Source organism: Strongylocentrotus purpuratus, unplaced genomic scaffold, assembly GCF_000002235.5.
Source record: "Strongylocentrotus purpuratus isolate Spur 01 unplaced genomic scaffold, Spur_5.0 spur5_scaffold_7, whole genome shotgun sequence".
Lineage (NCBI taxonomy): Eukaryota > Metazoa > Echinodermata > Echinoidea > Camarodonta > Strongylocentrotidae > Strongylocentrotus > Strongylocentrotus purpuratus.
In genome coordinates, this window is record NW_022145613.1 from 24,570,653 (window position 1) to 24,587,640 (window position 16,988).

The window sequence follows — 16,988 nt, forward strand, 5'->3', positions numbered from 1 at the left end:
AACTCACTCGGAGGACATGATCGAATCTCTTTGAACTCACATTAGAATGTGGGGCAAGGGCCAGTTTACCATCTAAAAAAAAGTTTTGTAGTCCCATCTTTGGCAGCGAAAACTAACTATACCAAATGATTGTGATGAAGTTGCTGATGAGAAAATACCTTTGTTCTCCAAATTTCGTACACCCGTTGATGAGATAATCCGCTAATTAGTTTTATTGGATTTTAACAAGATTTCCTTACATCAGCCTAACTACCTGGCGTCATACCTTCGGCTGGCAGCAGGTGGAGGTCGCATTGCGTTAGTGTGGTGGTGGATTCTGGACTAACTTATGGCCTGACCCACAGTCGGTCCATCAGCTCAAACTTAGTACAAGGGTACTATTTTAAAAAAAACCTGGTGCTCAGTTATCCGTGACGGAAAGAAATGAATAGGGTATCATCATTAGACAGAAAACAAGTTAGGCCTACTCTTACAAATCTTAGTGACGAAATTAATTTGAAGGTCACATTGATTATGACTTTGTTTTGTCAATATTAAACTACCGATGTTGGATTTACTTTTTTTTTTGTACGCACTGGTAGTTGGGATGTAAAATTGTATGTCCTTAGTTATAGTAGCCTTTACATACATCAAAATGTAGGCAATGATAATATATAACGTATCCGGGGAACTGCATAATTTATTAGCCATATTTGCTTTTTCGTGGACCCCATTACCATTTAGGCCTACTTGTTATACGGTTACAATGTAAAGATGTTCAATTAGGCCTATAGTTTATCTTGTTTCAGAAAATGATAATAAATTAATTCATTCAGTCATACACATAACGAACGTTGGAGGTCTACCATACCAATGTTAATAAAGGCCTATGGAAAAAAACAAATTATTCATTTCACTGACATCTATCTTTTAAATATAACATTTGAAAATTGCCCTGTATATTTGCGATGAGTATTAAAGTGATAGCCATATTGTCTAGACTACATCCCCCCGGCTACTATTGATGTCCAAGTATATGGCCCTAAGCGTTATAAATGTCATTACATGAATTTAACTGTTTACTTTGTAATATAGTCTATTTAATAGATAGCTGAATGAATGAACGAACAAATAGATAGAAGTATTATGAGTTTGTTTAATGACTATATATACCGCGCCTACTTTGCCCCATATTTCACATCTGCCTTAAATTATTATCTGCTTTCGAATTTCCAACGTATAGCCTTTTCATTTAGGAATTATTTATTGAAATTGAGAAGCATTCAGGACGAATCAATACAAAATAGACAACATTTTAGATAAAGATTTGGTAGTATTATCTTGAGACATGATTGTAAGCGGCAGGATGGGGCCTGAATCTGAAATGTCTATTTCGGCCATAGAGATATAGTCTTATAAGCATATATCTCTAACTCTATGATTTCGGCACGGATATGGGCGCGCAACCGCTATCCTCTCGACCTTTGACCACTTGCACCGGTACGGTTTTAATTGCATGTACATTGTTGTTGTTGTTGTTGGGTAATTGTTTATTGGCGTTCATTCAATGTTGAATATATACGCCATAATTATTTTTAATTTTATAAGGAAAATCAGTTATAAATAAGAAAACTGAGGATAAAGATTTGTAATGATATAATTGCATGTACAGTTTGCACGTACGTACATACGTGAATGGCGGTTTCTGATCGCTCTTCGTTCGATTCGACTCGCAAACTCCGAAGCGACTAGCGGCTGATTAGATTTATTACGTCAGGAACTCGTCTGTGTGGAATTCCAATCATCAAGTTTTGAAAGGTATGTTTGCTTCTTTTTGAGGAGAACAATTAAGAGGAAAGTCTTTGTTTTTATTAGGTTTTAGAGCTCTAACTCTAAGAGGCCTCAGAAGTTTGACATTAACTTACGTCAAAACCGATTATGTGGGACTGTAGTATAAATGTTCATTCATCTGCATGTAGACTGTATTGCTGTTGTGTTAATTATGATAGAACTGTCACGTCCGGTATTAGTATATTTAAGTATTATAGGGCCCCTAGGTCTACAGTTAACTTGTGGAGTTTAATGCGGATCAGTTGTACTGGTATAATGACATGACTTCTGAGACTTCATTTGAATCTGTATTTACAAATGAGGAAAGCCTTATGCCGGTAACGTGTGACCATATAGATCTAGTTTGCGCATGACTAGACAGAAATAACCATCTGATTTGGGTCATTTCTTTAATAAAACTGACATTTGTTGACATTCCCCAATACAGATGGTAACCCAGAGATCTCGTACCGTGGGGGTAGCTACAGCCAACAATGTACAGCTTTTTTGTCAAAACATTGTCTCCCCGATTTTCTTTATTTAGATCTAATTTTCTGATTTCTAAATCAGATGTAAATTAGGTCGGTATATCATTTGTCCTAATTACAGTTATCAAAATTTGATAACTTAATATTAAATGTATAATTTACGGACTTACTTATATGAATTATCCAATTTCCTCCAATTTGTATCTCCGAACTGTGAAACAGTACGTTCATGCACTCGAACATAGGGCTATATGACCCGGCGGCCAAAATATTTCCGGGTCAACCTACCAAAACATAGTCAAATGGCCAATCAGAGCACTCGTTTCGTGAGAGTTCGTTGGTCAAGCTGGGCTGACTCGTACGTAGCTACGGTATCTATTGGATGTTCGAAAAGAAAAAATGAATATTCATCAACTAAAACCAAGACGGATAATGTTGACGACGAGACTTTCTCGGATTAATCATTAATTTAGGATTTAAATGAGCAAGCTATCGTAAGTCAAATAAGCTATATATATGTTATTAAGTTATTTTTAATTTTTATTATAATTGCAGCAGTTATGAGGATGTAAAGAGTGAAAATCTCGTTGCATATCTCATTCATCGCGGTCCGATCGAACCGAACCAATTCTTTCGTACAGTCCCGTACAGTCCCGATAGGCCATACTTCAGTCTCTCTAATCGGAGGTCTAGTGGAGCCAGACGTAGTCTCAGTGGAACAACCGACGATTAGAGAGACTGAAGTTTTCGGTCTAGCGCGTGACCTTAGCACGGAAGACTTCAGCTTACAATTAGTGCATGCGCATAATATCGTTCATCCGATCTCAGCCTCATTTTCGTAAGTTGGCGCCTAGCTTCGCCGACATGGGCCCTTCAGCTTGCCTATCGCTGTTTTCCGTTCACTCAATGCTATTAAGATAGGGTCTATTTGTGCGAGGAGTGAGCTTGCGATTTTCCGGGGGTTTTTTTATACCCAAATTATGATATTTCAGTCAAACCCTCTATTTGTTATGATTTTTTCACTTAAGTATTTCACTTTAAGTTTAAGTTTTACTTAACTATTTTTAAAGTTTTAACATAAAAAATTTGTCATATTTAAGGTACAAACTGGAAATTTATTCTGAGATGTTCGTTGATTTTTCTATTTTATGTTTCGCAATGCCGTATGTGCGTCACCTGTTTTAAGCAGGACGTGTCAAAATCTCTGGTGTGACGTATTATTACGTATTGACTTTGCCATTGAAGTTGAACTTAATTTGCACTTAAGTTAGTACTCAAGTAGGCCCTCTCTCACTTAAATTTGAGTGACCTGATTAGCACAATAATACACATATATATTACCTTTTCATTGTTTACATTTTGTTTTAAAAGATTTATTCTGCATTCTCAATTTCTCATAACAGCGCAAGAAATTCACAACCCCATGGGATCCACAGATAAACCGTCGATCGTAAACCAACTTCAAGGGGAGATGGCTGAGTTGCATCATATTCAGTACAGCACAGACTTCAGCACTGATGTCAACAGGAAAATGCAGGTTCGGAAAAGATATCTTAAATTGTACTAAATCACAAAAACATAGTTGGTTTTTATGTTAGGGGTGCCTAATTTCTATCAGGGATGCCAGTTTTCAGGCAATAGCCTGAATCCAAGCCCTGGTGAGTTATTTTCAGACCATAGTTTTGGCTTATTTGTGTACAAAATAGCTCATTCTAGGTCATTTTCAGGCCCTCTGATCAATTCTAACTGACATCCCTGTTCTATACTGTAGTCAAACCTCAAATATTTTATCTACGAATTGAATCGTTGGGTCAATAGCCAGTCATTGAATTTGAAGAAGATTACAAAATCATTTTGACAGGCAAGTAATACAGGTACAGTATGAGTAATTATGGCAATTCAAATTATTTTCATTTTCAGATAATTATTGAGTGCTTTGGACAGTCAGAAATATACATTCTAAAGGCTCGTTCAGATATGGCATGGCAAAACAGAGCTCGGTGAATATGTGCAAGTCCTTTGTTGCACCTACATGTAGTTACAATTCATTTTACACTTTAAAAAAAGCATGCCTGAACAGTAAGATCACAGATGTGTGATCCGTCATCTCAAGCCAATCAAAGAAAAACAAACATATATTTTTCTTTTATTTAAACTGCATATCAACAACTTAAAATTCAATTTTTTACAATGGACCAATTATTTGGAATAACCTCTCCAACTAATCTCAAGAATAGTAAGACTGTAAAACAGTTCAAACGATTAGTTAAACAACACCTCCTGAACTATTCAATGATGAATATTTTGTTTGTTTCCTATCTTTTCTTCCTTATCAATTTTGTTTGTATTTTTAATGTTTTTGTTATGTTTTTCCTGTTATCATGCTTTTTGTTATTTTCTTACAAGGTATAATATTTTATATGTATACTTGATAAGGGTTCATTTTCAATAAGCCAATTAGTGCTGTTCAGGATCCCACCACTATTATTTACATGTATATGTATATTTGTTATTTATTTGTAAATTGTTTTTAAAGTGGAAGTAAATTTAATTTAATTTAAATTTAAATCAAAAAATGATCTGTTTTTAGATACCCTCAAGGCTGAGCATGGAACCAGAGGAACCTTTCATGGTAGACCCACCCTCACCAACACACAACTTCAACTTAAATTCAGAGAGCTTTGAGGGTAGCCCAGCACACGCCATGAATGTACCAGAAAGAATCCTTATTGCAGGTGGGTAACCATTCAATTCAGGACTTAGTGATAACATTGAGTACTAGTCACGTGGTTCCATTGTGAAAGAAACTGTATGGAGGCAATGGCTAAAGTATACTTTAAAGCTTTGGAATGATCAAAATAGAAAAGAAATTGACCCAATATCACTAAAAAGGACATGAAATGCACACGCAAATGCGTATATGGGACTCTACAAAAATGTGGCGTGCAAGTTTGGTCCAGACATTTCAGCCATTTCTCATCATGTTGGAATATGAAGGCATTTGAAGAGTAGTCCGTTTCAGGGGATATTTCTTCTGTAATACTCTACCAAGCTGACATAAAAAGAATGGGAAAATATCACAATTTTTGTTCTCACCATTCCCGGGACTAGACTTTCGCGTTAAGTCAGAAAAAATGAAGATTCTACTCAGTGTCCAGTTGAGACAAATACTTAGCCAACTACAGTATTCATTACAAGTCTTAGAGAGCATGAGAGCAGACTGTAGCCAGTTATTTGCAAGCCTTGATTGGCTGGCATAGGAGCTGGCAGTGGTTCCCATTATACTGTACATGTACAATTTTGTACATGCACTATTGTATTAGTGAAACAAAAGCAACTTTAGCTCGCAAAAATTTAGTGTGACGCATACATGTATATTATGTATATAACCTTTGGAGTATGTGTCCTCTTAGTATTGGTAAATAGTGTGGCTTAAATGTGGCTTGCTTAAGTATAAAATTTAGATGTGAACTGAAGAGCCACAGTACTGAGTCAAGCTACATGTATATTTACAGTAAATGGCAAGTAAAATATTGTCTGGACATTGGACATGGGCTCTGGCCATTTTGGTCCATGTCAATTATCCATGATTATAATTAATAATTTTAAAATATGTGATTGTGGATAGCTGATACATTTTAAATTGCCTAAACAGTAATTCATAATCGAGAATTCAAAACATTATTGGCTGCTCTCTGTTAGAAACACTCAAATTCAAATCATTTGTTTGATTGCTCTTTAGGATCTGATCAGCATGTTGGAGCAAGGCAAGCCCCCCGTAATCTTGATTTAGACGACATGCCTGCATTTCAACCAAGTAAGTGAAAACACCTAGTCAAACCCTAGCTCTTTAAATGGGGGGGGGGGGGGGGATATTTTTAAACCTCCCCCCCCCCCCCAACTGAAGGTGGTGCCAGATGCTTTATGATCATGAAAAGATTAAGTGAAAGGAGTTTGGGTTCATGAGGTCACAGTCAGTAGAGTGTCCGCCTCACAACCGGGAGGTCGTGGGTTCAAACCTGGCCGCGTCATACCAAAAGATGTTAAAAGACCGGAGTTGCTGCTACCTTGTCTGGCATTCAACAATAGGGTATAGAGCAACATTGATCTGGCGCTGCTCAGTGGCTGCCGGGCTCCCGATCAATTGGGAAAAAAGAATTTTCATTTTCGGTTTAATAAAATTTGGAGTGGAGTTTAAAAAAATTATTATTATAATTATTAAAGATCATAAGACCATTGATAAATGAACATACAGACGGAGTCATACCATTATTAGAGATGAAGTACAGTGTAACTTTCATATTTTTTCCTTCTTTTTAACAGGTAAATTTTGATAAGGATTTGAACTTAACTTGATCATATAAGCTTTTGTATTATTATCTTATCTGCCACAGCACTAATGTCCTTTGGCAAGACATTAATCTACATTTGCCATACTCTACCCAGTTGAGGTAAATGGGTACCCGGTAGGAAGCAATTCCTTGAATGCTTGAGCACCTTTTAATGGTAGCTCGGTTAAAGCTGGGCTAAAAATATGATTGCAGGGCCCTCAGGGAGAACAGTATGAATACTGATGAGGCTACCCTGGGTAAACAAGACATATTATTGTTATCATTATTATTATCTTTTCTTTCCAATGGATATTACAGTATTTGCATAATTTCCCCTCTGATTCTTTCCTTTATCCTAGGCAATAATGTTGGTTTGACAACTCCACCACGAACTATGACCCTGGATGAGATTTCTTTTCCCACCGTAGGTGATAAGTCAGCAATGAAGGCCAAGGCAGCAGCTCAAGTGGTCAGGTAATTCAATTCAATTCAAGTCATATTTATTTCATTTCCAACGGAAAGATAAACAAAGGTATTACATATATTATTACAGAAAGTATGACAAAAAACGTATGTTCATAATTCATTTTTTCTTGGTAACGTCGAATACACTTCACACATAATAAAATTATAACAAGAAAGAATTTATTTCTGACGAAATGGGGGGATCCACTAAAAAGCAGTGCTTGTAGTTTGTGGATCCCTCAAAGGTAAGGATGTCAGATGACATCATCAAGACTCGGTTCAAACACGAGTGAAAATGTGCTAAAGTTCTGTTTATTTTTGTAGTTTCTTGCTTATTGAAGTCTTCTGCATTAATTGAAAGAGCTTAACCCATTGATTTTAAAATTGGAGTGATCCTTGTATTAAGTCTATGGGAAAGGGAGAATTCAGTAGTCAACGGATTAACTATTTTTCTATGTTAATTCAGTCATGGTGAAGATACTGAGGACATGATGCAAAACTTTTAAATACCGGTACTACTTTTTGTTCGTTTTTGTGTAATTACTATTGTATTATTTCTTTATCTCTATTTTTTTGTGTGTAGGTTTTTTGCATTTTATGTAGGATCATCTACATGTACTTATAAGTTTCTGTAACTTTTTGATGATCTAACCACTTTGTAATTTACTTAATGAATTTTACAATTTATTTTCTTATCCATATTTTATAAGAAATATTTCATTGTATTCTTTGACTTTGCAAGTTTTTATGAAAGTGGTGAATGAATTCAATTCAATTCAATTCAATAAATACTAAGCACAATATGCTGCCTGTGGTCTATGGAAAATGTGTGTTACTCACTCTGTACAGAAATGACAATAAACATTCAAAAATGACATGCATACTGAAAATATTTTTTACATATTTGTGAATGATTGAAAACATTGTGATAAATTTGTTCAGCATTAATAACAATATCAATATTTTCCTATGCATCTGAAGTGAACAGAAAATATAATGTGAATTTATAAAAAAAATGTGGGATGGAAACGACCATCCTTTTTGAACTAGTACAGACTTGATATGCTGTGCATACATGTATTCATGTCCTATTTTGTTGCTTTTCAAAGGTGTTTTCTTTTATTTAGTTTTCAATCTGTTGTCATTGCAACTTTATGAAAAGTTTATTTTCGTTCCTTGTCTTCTTAAACTAGGCAATCGTCGGACCCCAACTCATCGGTCCTTCTAGCGGACAACACAGCTCTAGTAGAGGGTGTGCAAGATAGTGACTGGGATAAGTTGCAGAGGAAGATGCACCTGCTATCAAGCCGGGTCTCTTCGCTGGAAGAGGCAGGGAGGAAGCAAGAGCAACGGGAGACGATCATCATGGGAGTTGGGATTGTCTACCTTCTCTTTAGGGGTCTACGCTTCTTGTTTAGGTCGCCGTACCCATGAGGGAATCGCCACGAAAGCAATAGAACAGAATAATACATATGAAAAGAGACTTTTTAGCATGGATTGATTGATGCAACTGAAGACATATATTACAATCAGTATGATGAACCATACTGTGAGAACAGTTTACATTGGATAATGGAGGTTACTGATCTGAATTTGGGATAGTGAAGTGAAAATACCCCCTTTGGTCTATTTGGGGGATTTACTTGATAAAACGTCTGTGTATTAACAGCTACATGTGTAGGTTGTAAGGTAGCTTAGCAAACTGTGGTGGCATGGAAGACCTTTGATTTACATAGGGATGCCTCAAGTGAATAATCTTCCCTCTTTCCCATTTCTGTGATCGTTCTAACCAGGGAAAGGCATGCAATGTATGGAGTTAAAAGTCTCACTTCTGGTACATGCCTACAGTGTACCCGAGCTAGCTAGATCACTGACAGGTGAAAAATGATAGTTGATGAGGCAGCAATGAAGTTAACTAGGCACATAACATTAGGCACCAATTAAAGGAAAGAACGCTTTTAGCAGCACAATAGCTTTTCAAAATTTACCCGTTTCCGGTCTTGATTAACTCAATGACAAACCTATTAACACGGTATAATACAATATAGTTAAGTGGTGGTTATTTTACCTGACTGCTAGGAAAGCATAAATGCTTGTTATTAAGCAACCAGAGGACCGACTAAGGTCCTCTCCGAGAGACCTGGTAATGAGGATTAATGCCTTACCAAAGGGCACTAGCGCATCGCCTTGGTTTCAAACCCGGGTCACCGGATTACGAGACCACTGCTCTACTGACTGAGCTATCGTGCCTCACTCACTCATAGATCAATCTTGCACTGGAAACATTGAATAATCTTGAAGCCCTCTGTATCTATTCCATGATAAATACAATGTGACACATGGAGATTAATCTTGCGGAATCGAAAGACTTAACCCAGTTAATCTAGTTGATGTAGCCACACTCTTGTTGGATTCCTGAAGATACAGAGATCCAATATGTCCGTTGTGGACAAACTGTAACACATCCATCTATTGGCCAGATGCAGTCCTTTCTGAAAAGACCTATGAAGTTAAAAGGTCCCTCAATGCTAAGAGTCTTTATTTAAAAAACATTGTTTCATGTGCCACTTCACTTTGCTACCCTACATATATTGAAAGCTTGCCATAAATAGAGAGAGATGTATCTTCATATATGTATACCGGTAAGGGGAAGGTTTCTTTCCTCCTTTCCCATGACTAGGAGCCAATTGTATTTTTATGACTTATGCACCTTCATTTTTTTAAATTTTTTGTTTGTTGTACTATAAAGTGATCTTTTATTTCATATATTTTTAACTTGTGTGTATGTGCTATTCATGGTAAGGGCTCAGATTATCATGTTTGTGATATGCTGACTTTATAGTTGTTTCGGAATTGAAATGTAGGGAAAATTATATATGTTTTAAGTAGGAAGAAATTTAGTTCCTCACCATACTTTAACTGTTCCCATTTCTTACTCTACTATTTTTGTGATATAATTTGGATATGGAGGTTCAAATTTTCTTTTAAAGCTAAAGACCAGTTATGGTCATGCGATTGCATTGTGAAAGAAACGTTGTGAAATCGATCAGAAAAGGTTGATCATCTAGCATAGATGTACTGCAAGGTTCTGGAATCATCAAAATGATAAGAAATTTGGCCAAGTCTTCATAAAGTTAGAAGCACTGTACACAGAAAGATGTATATGGGACTACACACACGTGCGCAACACGTGCATTTCATATCTCTCAACAGGCGAGAGACTAATTTACCAAATATATCAATTAGTAGGCGGTTTCCCGTCATATTTTTTATCATCATGTAATATTCAAAACATATTCTTTCACATGATTGGTAATAAGAGCTTCCATTTCATTTTTTGAAATTGGGGTGTTTCCAATACTGGTCTTTACCATTAATGGATGCCGAGTTCGATCCCAGATAAAGGAAAGGCTAATGTTAATCTACCAGATTCATTACTTTCAGAAGTGTGTGGTGTGGTGTGGTATTATTTGCCCAACATTACACTACCTATCTCACATCATGGTATTAAAGTGTACAGTGTCATGTAATATCCAATCTAGTCCAAGCCCCAAAGTATTTGGTGTAACTCATATTCCTTGCAATTACAATGTGTTGATGTTCATGGTAATGTGGCCTGATGTCTTGGTGCATATTAGTCTGGCGGTATCTTCATGCTATAAGCAGCACTCGATCATAGCTATAGAAAAAGGATATAATTGAAATAGATACAGATATTTGATTTACATGTGTATTTATAATACAGCTGTACACAATATTCATAGATCATAATACTTTGTGCTTTATCTTTGTCAGCTCCATGTATGAGATGATATTTTTTCTCCTTTTTTTGTTTTAACTTGTTATGTTTCTTTTGTCTTTATTTGGCAAAAACGAATCATGCATATTTATACCACAGATGATAAATTAAGGAAAGGTCATTGTTTCTCTGTAAAGAGGTCGTTTTATATGTGCTTTTTTTACAGGACATGTACAGTGTAAATGTGGAGTTAATCTTAAACTTATGTACAGGAGGTGAAAGAGGACAATCCTATTATGAATTTGAAGAATACTGAAACATACTGAAAATTTATCTCTTAAAAGCAAACTACTGTTGGATAGACCTTGCTGGTAAATGGCCTTCTGAATAAGCCAGTTCATAAATAGCTTTGGAATGTATGACCCCAAAATATCCACAAATCTTTTACACAATGGATATGTGATACGTCCCCCTTTTACATTTTAGAATAATCACTCCTTAAGTGATTGAGGTGCTTCATGAATACCTTTGGTTTGCCTCTTGACAAGAATACTTCCACCTGTGTATCAGATAAATGTTTTGTTGGTGCATAAATGAATGCTGATTACATAACTTTCATGAGCACGTTACCAGTATTCATCTTGACAGGTTTTAAAAGTTGGGAAGGAATGACCTTTATCTGCCCGTGGGCAGATCGTATTTATGAACTGGCTTATTATGAAATACCAAGTGTTGACATTTCCCCTTCATTCAAAGTTCTGTAACTCTGCAAAAAAATGTCAATTGAAGTTGATTAAAACATGAAATTGATTAAAACATGAAATGTGAATGATGTCTTGATTATGATGACAATATTTTCATGTAGTTTCTTAGGTACAGAATAATGGTAATGTATTGACACTTTGTGCTTCATAAATATGCATACTAAAATCAATCTATTTAATTGAGGGTTAAACCTGACTTAAGTCAGAGAATGTTTTTATTCTTCCCTTCTTTAAAGCAACTTTTATCGTGAGTGGATTGTTAAATATATGTGCAATGGACTATTGAAAAAGACTAGATAGGACAATATTTTCACTATGTTTCCTTTTTTTCATCATGGCCAACTTTGATAAACACGTGTAATAGAATATACATACATTACACTTGTGAAATTTGTATTGGCCAAAACTCTATTGTGCATTTTTTTTGTACTGGGTGATCATATGTTAATTTTATTATGGTCGATGATAATTGTTTTTAAAGATAAATCTCCATGTTCAAATAATAAATAAAATTCTTTATCCTGTACATAAGTCCAGAAATTCTTTCTCTTTTGTTCTGTAATATTGAAGTAGAAAGTACGATGATAAAGTGGTTAATACATTATTGCTATGTCTCTATTTCTATGTGTACTCGAGAGGATTGTCTTTTAGTAAAGGTTTCCACAAGTATTGAAGATATGCAAGCCATTTGTGAATTTTAATTACTCTTCATGCATGCTTAATTTTAGTTCAATTCTAGAGCAAAGATACAGAAATTTGAATCGTTGCCCTGTGGCAGGAGAAGTACTTCGTGGACAGGTAAAAATAACATCACTTTTTTTTTGTATTTAGAAAGCAAAACGTTTCCATTTCGAACTGAGTTTAATGATCTTCCTATTCTGTTTCGATAATAAACGGTAAATGCTTACAGAAAATCAATGTTTTTACATTTAGTACAATGTGATCAAGTAATCTATATTATTATTGAGTGATGATTTTCATCAGAGCGACAAAGTACTGGTCGTCGTATTTTAAGAACAATCTCTTTGGTAGCTAAGTTATTTAAATAATGTGATATCAAAATACAACGAGAAAATACATTGTAACACGATCACAAAAACAAGCGAAAAAATCAACTTGAGGCAATTTCAGTAGCCTTGTCTATTGATTCTGGGACAATTACTACCCCCTGAGCAATCACCCCCGGCCAATTACCAGCGGGACAATTACCCCCCCCCCCAAAAAAAAAAAAAAAAAAAAAAAATTACCCCCTGAGGACAACCGCCCCCTAAAAATTACCCCTTGGACAATCGCCCCCCCCCTAAAAACCTGCTAATATTAAAAACCAACTTGTTGTCAGGGTGGGCTTCCCCTTTAATGAACTGGGGGGGGGGGGAGGGGTGTATTTGTCCTATATAGGGGGGAAATAGTTGTGGGGGGGGTATTTTCCAGAGGGTTATTGTGCTAGGGGGGAGGGGTAATTATGATAAACTGTCCATCACCTATATAAATCTGTGAATTACAATGTAATGTGATTATACAGCATGGTATGGAAATTAAGCTTGAATGAGTTGATTTTTCAAAAGTGTTTGTGATAATCGTATTTGGGCATATTATTATATGTATATAAAATGTTTAGAAATGCTGGCAGTCCTCTGAAATAGATACTTGGTTACTCTATATATGTTCATTATATTAGAGTAACACTCAGAAATTAAATGGCGTGTTCTCGCTTTCTTCATATTCAGTTTGCATGTGGTGTTTCCTTCCATATGTCAGTATGTATGTCATGTTTCTTGTGTTTCTCTTAGGAGTTTTAAATCAGAACATGTGGAACACATATAGTGTATCGCTCATACCATTGATTACTGAAACACAATGATATTGACACACAAGAGTCTACAGTTTTGGATTTCCAAAGTGAAAAACCTTTTCTAATGTCGAATCATCATGTTATGAACAGTAATTGAACAAATGTCATAAAGCATACTCCATAATAAAGTAACACCATAATAAAGTAACACCCTTCAGTATGGCAGTTGTGTAGACTTCAGTTTAAATCCAGTTATATATTTAATACATATATAACTGTCAAAACATCAGTTTTTGAACAAGGAGTATCCTGCAGTTTTGCTAAACTACATCCCCCACATCATTATAGATCGAATTCCGAATGTGCATTATGAGGTATAATATACTTAGGCCTACATGACTGAATGTTTGTCAGTGTATTTGTTGTTAGTGCATAATTGCAGCTGTACGTATTGCATCTCATGTTGTTTAGTCACTTTTTGGGCCTACGTTTAATATGAATAGATATCCGGTGGGTTTAAAGTCCACAATATTGTATTTTTAGTACAGCTACCTATAATTATGTAAGTACCGCATGTATTCAATTTGTAAGCAAGTAGGTTCGATTCAAATCCGATCGGCTCAATGAGCTACAAAAGAGCAACGGAGAAAGCGAGAAATATAAGATATCGATCGGGTGTCGTGATAGTAATTCATACACTTGACTCTCAATCTAATTGTTGAGGTTTCGAATCCCATCGCGGTACTAATGTCATTTGGCATGACATTATTCCTTATTTGCCTCTCTCCACCAAAAAGTGGTACCTGGCCATTGATGGGGTAATATTAAATAAATATAATATATCTTGCTGAGGAGGCTTCCATAAACACAATTAATATTGTCACGCAGTTTGGTTAAGATATTGGATGTAATATTATGTATATATTTTATTCAATGCTTTAGTCTACTTTACAACTATCCATGATTATTGTACTAGTATATGTTAAGGATGTCTTGCTATAATTACGCTATTACAAATCCAGCCAGCTCGATCCCAATTGCTTTGCATACAGCGGAGTTCTATTCTCTCCTCACTTTGACCTTGCATTCACTTTCAGAACTTTCACTCTGTCCCTTCTCACTTTGACTTTGCCTGACTTTCAGAACTTTCACTCTGTCCCTTCTCACTTTGACTTTGCCTGACTTTCAGAGCTCTCGCTCTTTCCCTTCTCTCTTGTTTGCCCGAAACTCTCATTTCAACCTTGCACTGTCCTTCAGCCCTTTCAGCTTGCTTCTTGTCTTGACTTTCTCCTGTCCTTGTATCCTCTCTCTCAATATGACTTTGAGCTCTCTATTTATGTGCTCAATATGACTTTGAGCTCTCTATTTATGTGCTCAATGACGCCCTTCTCCTAAATACTCCGCAGCGCGATACTTGTGACCTACATGACTGGTCTTTCTCCATCTCTCTCGAAGGGTATATAAGACAGACTGCATTCGTATCTTAGGCAGTTAGGAGCGGAGAATCTGTCAGTGAAGAGTGAAACTAGGGAGCTGTCGAGAGTTAATTGTGTCAGTTAGTGTGACAAGCCTGTCATCACAGTGTTTGAAGCGAGAGTACTTTACGAATGGGATAGAGAGCAACCTGTTCAGAAATGGTCTCCAGTCATGTTAGTCTATCTTTTTAGCCTGTTCTAACGCCTGCTGCATTATTTTTGCCTCTCTGATTCGCAAGACATTCTCTTTTATCCATCCTTGTAAATGTGTTTGGGTTTGCTGTAATAAACTCTTCAACGGTAATTCCTGCCTCTCGAGTGTTTATTCTCCCTGAATCTCGGCCATCCCTAACAACTAAACTTCAACATATAACGGGGCTAATATATTTTGGGACTTTTACTTCCTATATTGTCAAACAATATAAGTCGCCGTTACACTGGTGTCAGAAGTGGGATACAGACTTTAACACGTGCTTTAAATACGATACAATGTCTCCGAGGAAGCGAAAAGCCGATCTTGAGAGAGAGATCAGGGAGTTAAAGGCAGAACTCAGCATCGCCAAGAAACAAATCGGCGAGCCGAATGATATCGACAATGACAATGATGCTAGTGAAAATACTGAATGGAGAGATGAAAATGAGGTGTCCATTCACACTGGAGTGAAAGTCCAATTACCACCCCAAGAGCCGTATAATGGTACAGGACGATCATGGGAGAGTTTTGTATCGTCTTTCAGAAACCTCGCGGCTACTTGTGGCTGGGAGGAGTCGGAGCAGCGTGTTCGTCTTCTTGCCTGTCTCCGAGGTGATGCAGCCGATTTTGTCTTCCAGCAGCTCGCCCCAGACGACATCGCTGACTTCGGGAATTTGATATCTGCGCTCGAGCATCGTTTTGCTGCACGAAAGACGCCTTCTACGTTTGTGTCGCAGCTAGAATTACGTCGTCTTGGTCAGAGGGAATCAATTGCCGACTATGCTGCAGATATTCGCCGCCTTACGACATTTGGCTACCCGACGGCGGATGCTGCAACAAGGGAGATGATCGGGACCCGCCATTTTCTTCGAGGGCTTGGTGATAGCTCTATGGCTATGGCTATAGGGATGCGAGAGCCGGCGACTCTCCAAGAAGCTCGGGAGATTGCTGAGCGATTTCACCATCTCCAAGAGGAATCCGGCAGAGGAGCTCGACAAATCCGATCGGTGTCAGCGACGTCAGAGGACGCGGTGACCAATGAAAAGTATATTGAGTTAAGGCGCCGCATCATCTCCATTGATGAGCGAATCGAACAACTAACTAAACTTTTTCAGCAGCCGCCACGAGATGATCCAGAACGACCAGTTAGACAGCCGAGAGAACAGCAAACTCGTGATCGACCACCACCTCGTTGCTATAATTGTCAGAAGCTTGGTCATCTTGCCCGTAACTGTCGTGTACCACCCCAAAATGGTGGCCAAATTCCTGTACCCCAGTATGTTAGCAGTCGACCGAACTGGGTGCCGCAGCAACCGCCACCACCTCCACAATGGCAGCAACCTCTTCCTTTTCAGCCGCAACCGCCGCAGCAACAATTCCCACCACCCCGGCAATGGCAGCCACACGTACCATTCCAGCCGCAACCACCGCAGCAACAACGGGCAGCAGAACCAGCCATGGACAATACTTCGGGAAACTAAACAGGGCCGACCTCATCGACCAGGTCGAGGCCGGCCATGGAGTTAAATCGGGCCCTAGAATAATTCGCATTGATGAATCGAACGGACTAACAGCGTATATCACAGGAAATGTGAATGGGGCCTCGTGCAAACTTTTGGTCGATTCTGGGGCAGCAGTGACAGTTATGTCGATACAACTGTATGAACAAATGCCCACCGAAACTCGCCCAAAATTAATCCCCTTGTCGGATCATGTTCAGCTCCAGTCAGCGGATAAAGGAATTCTAAATGTACATGGAATTATTGGAGCAACTGTGAATGTTGGTTCTAAAGATTTTGAATGGAATGCATACATTGCAGATATAAGTGATGAAGGTCTGATTGGTTTTGATTTTATGCACCATTTTAATTGTACCCTCGAGGCCAGACGTGGGCTTCATATTGATAATATTTTGATTCCAATCGAACTTCA

General features: G+C 37.3%; 2 protein-coding genes across 2 annotated transcripts; both read left to right on the plus strand.

Moving 5' to 3' along the window:
* Positions 1-1,645: 1,645 nt before the first annotated feature.
* LOC762946 (transport and Golgi organization protein 11) lies at positions 1,646-9,813 on the plus strand. Its single transcript, XM_030974122.1, has 6 exons — positions 1,646-1,797; positions 3,701-3,834; positions 4,888-5,032; positions 6,040-6,114; positions 6,988-7,102; positions 8,287-9,813. The coding sequence occupies exons 2-6, from the start codon at positions 3,721-3,723 to the stop codon at positions 8,525-8,527; spliced, it is 690 nt and encodes a 229-aa protein (XP_030829982.1). The 5' UTR covers positions 1,646-1,797; positions 3,701-3,720; the 3' UTR covers positions 8,528-9,813.
* Positions 9,814-15,352: 5,539 nt separating this feature from the next.
* Positions 15,353-16,686, plus strand: LOC105447502. The gene has a single exon (XM_011685640.2). The coding sequence runs from the start codon at positions 15,353-15,355 to the stop codon at positions 16,535-16,537; it is 1,185 nt and encodes a 394-aa protein (XP_011683942.2). The 3' UTR covers positions 16,538-16,686.
* Positions 16,687-16,988: the final 302 nt, after the last annotated feature.

Coding starts and splice junctions, on each gene's coding strand:
- LOC762946 (XM_030974122.1), top strand. CDS start 3,721: ATGGGATCCACAGATAAACCGTCGATCGTAAACCAACTTCAAGGGGAG. Junction 3,835..4,887: donor ATGTCAACAGGAAAATGCAG/GTTCGGAAAAGA, acceptor ATCTGTTTTTAG/ATACCCTCAAGGCTGAGCAT. Junction 6,115..6,987: donor CATGCCTGCATTTCAACCAA/GTAAGTGAAAAC, acceptor CCTTTATCCTAG/GCAATAATGTTGGTTTGACA.
- LOC105447502 (XM_011685640.2), top strand. CDS start 15,353: ATGTCTCCGAGGAAGCGAAAAGCCGATCTTGAGAGAGAGATCAGGGAG.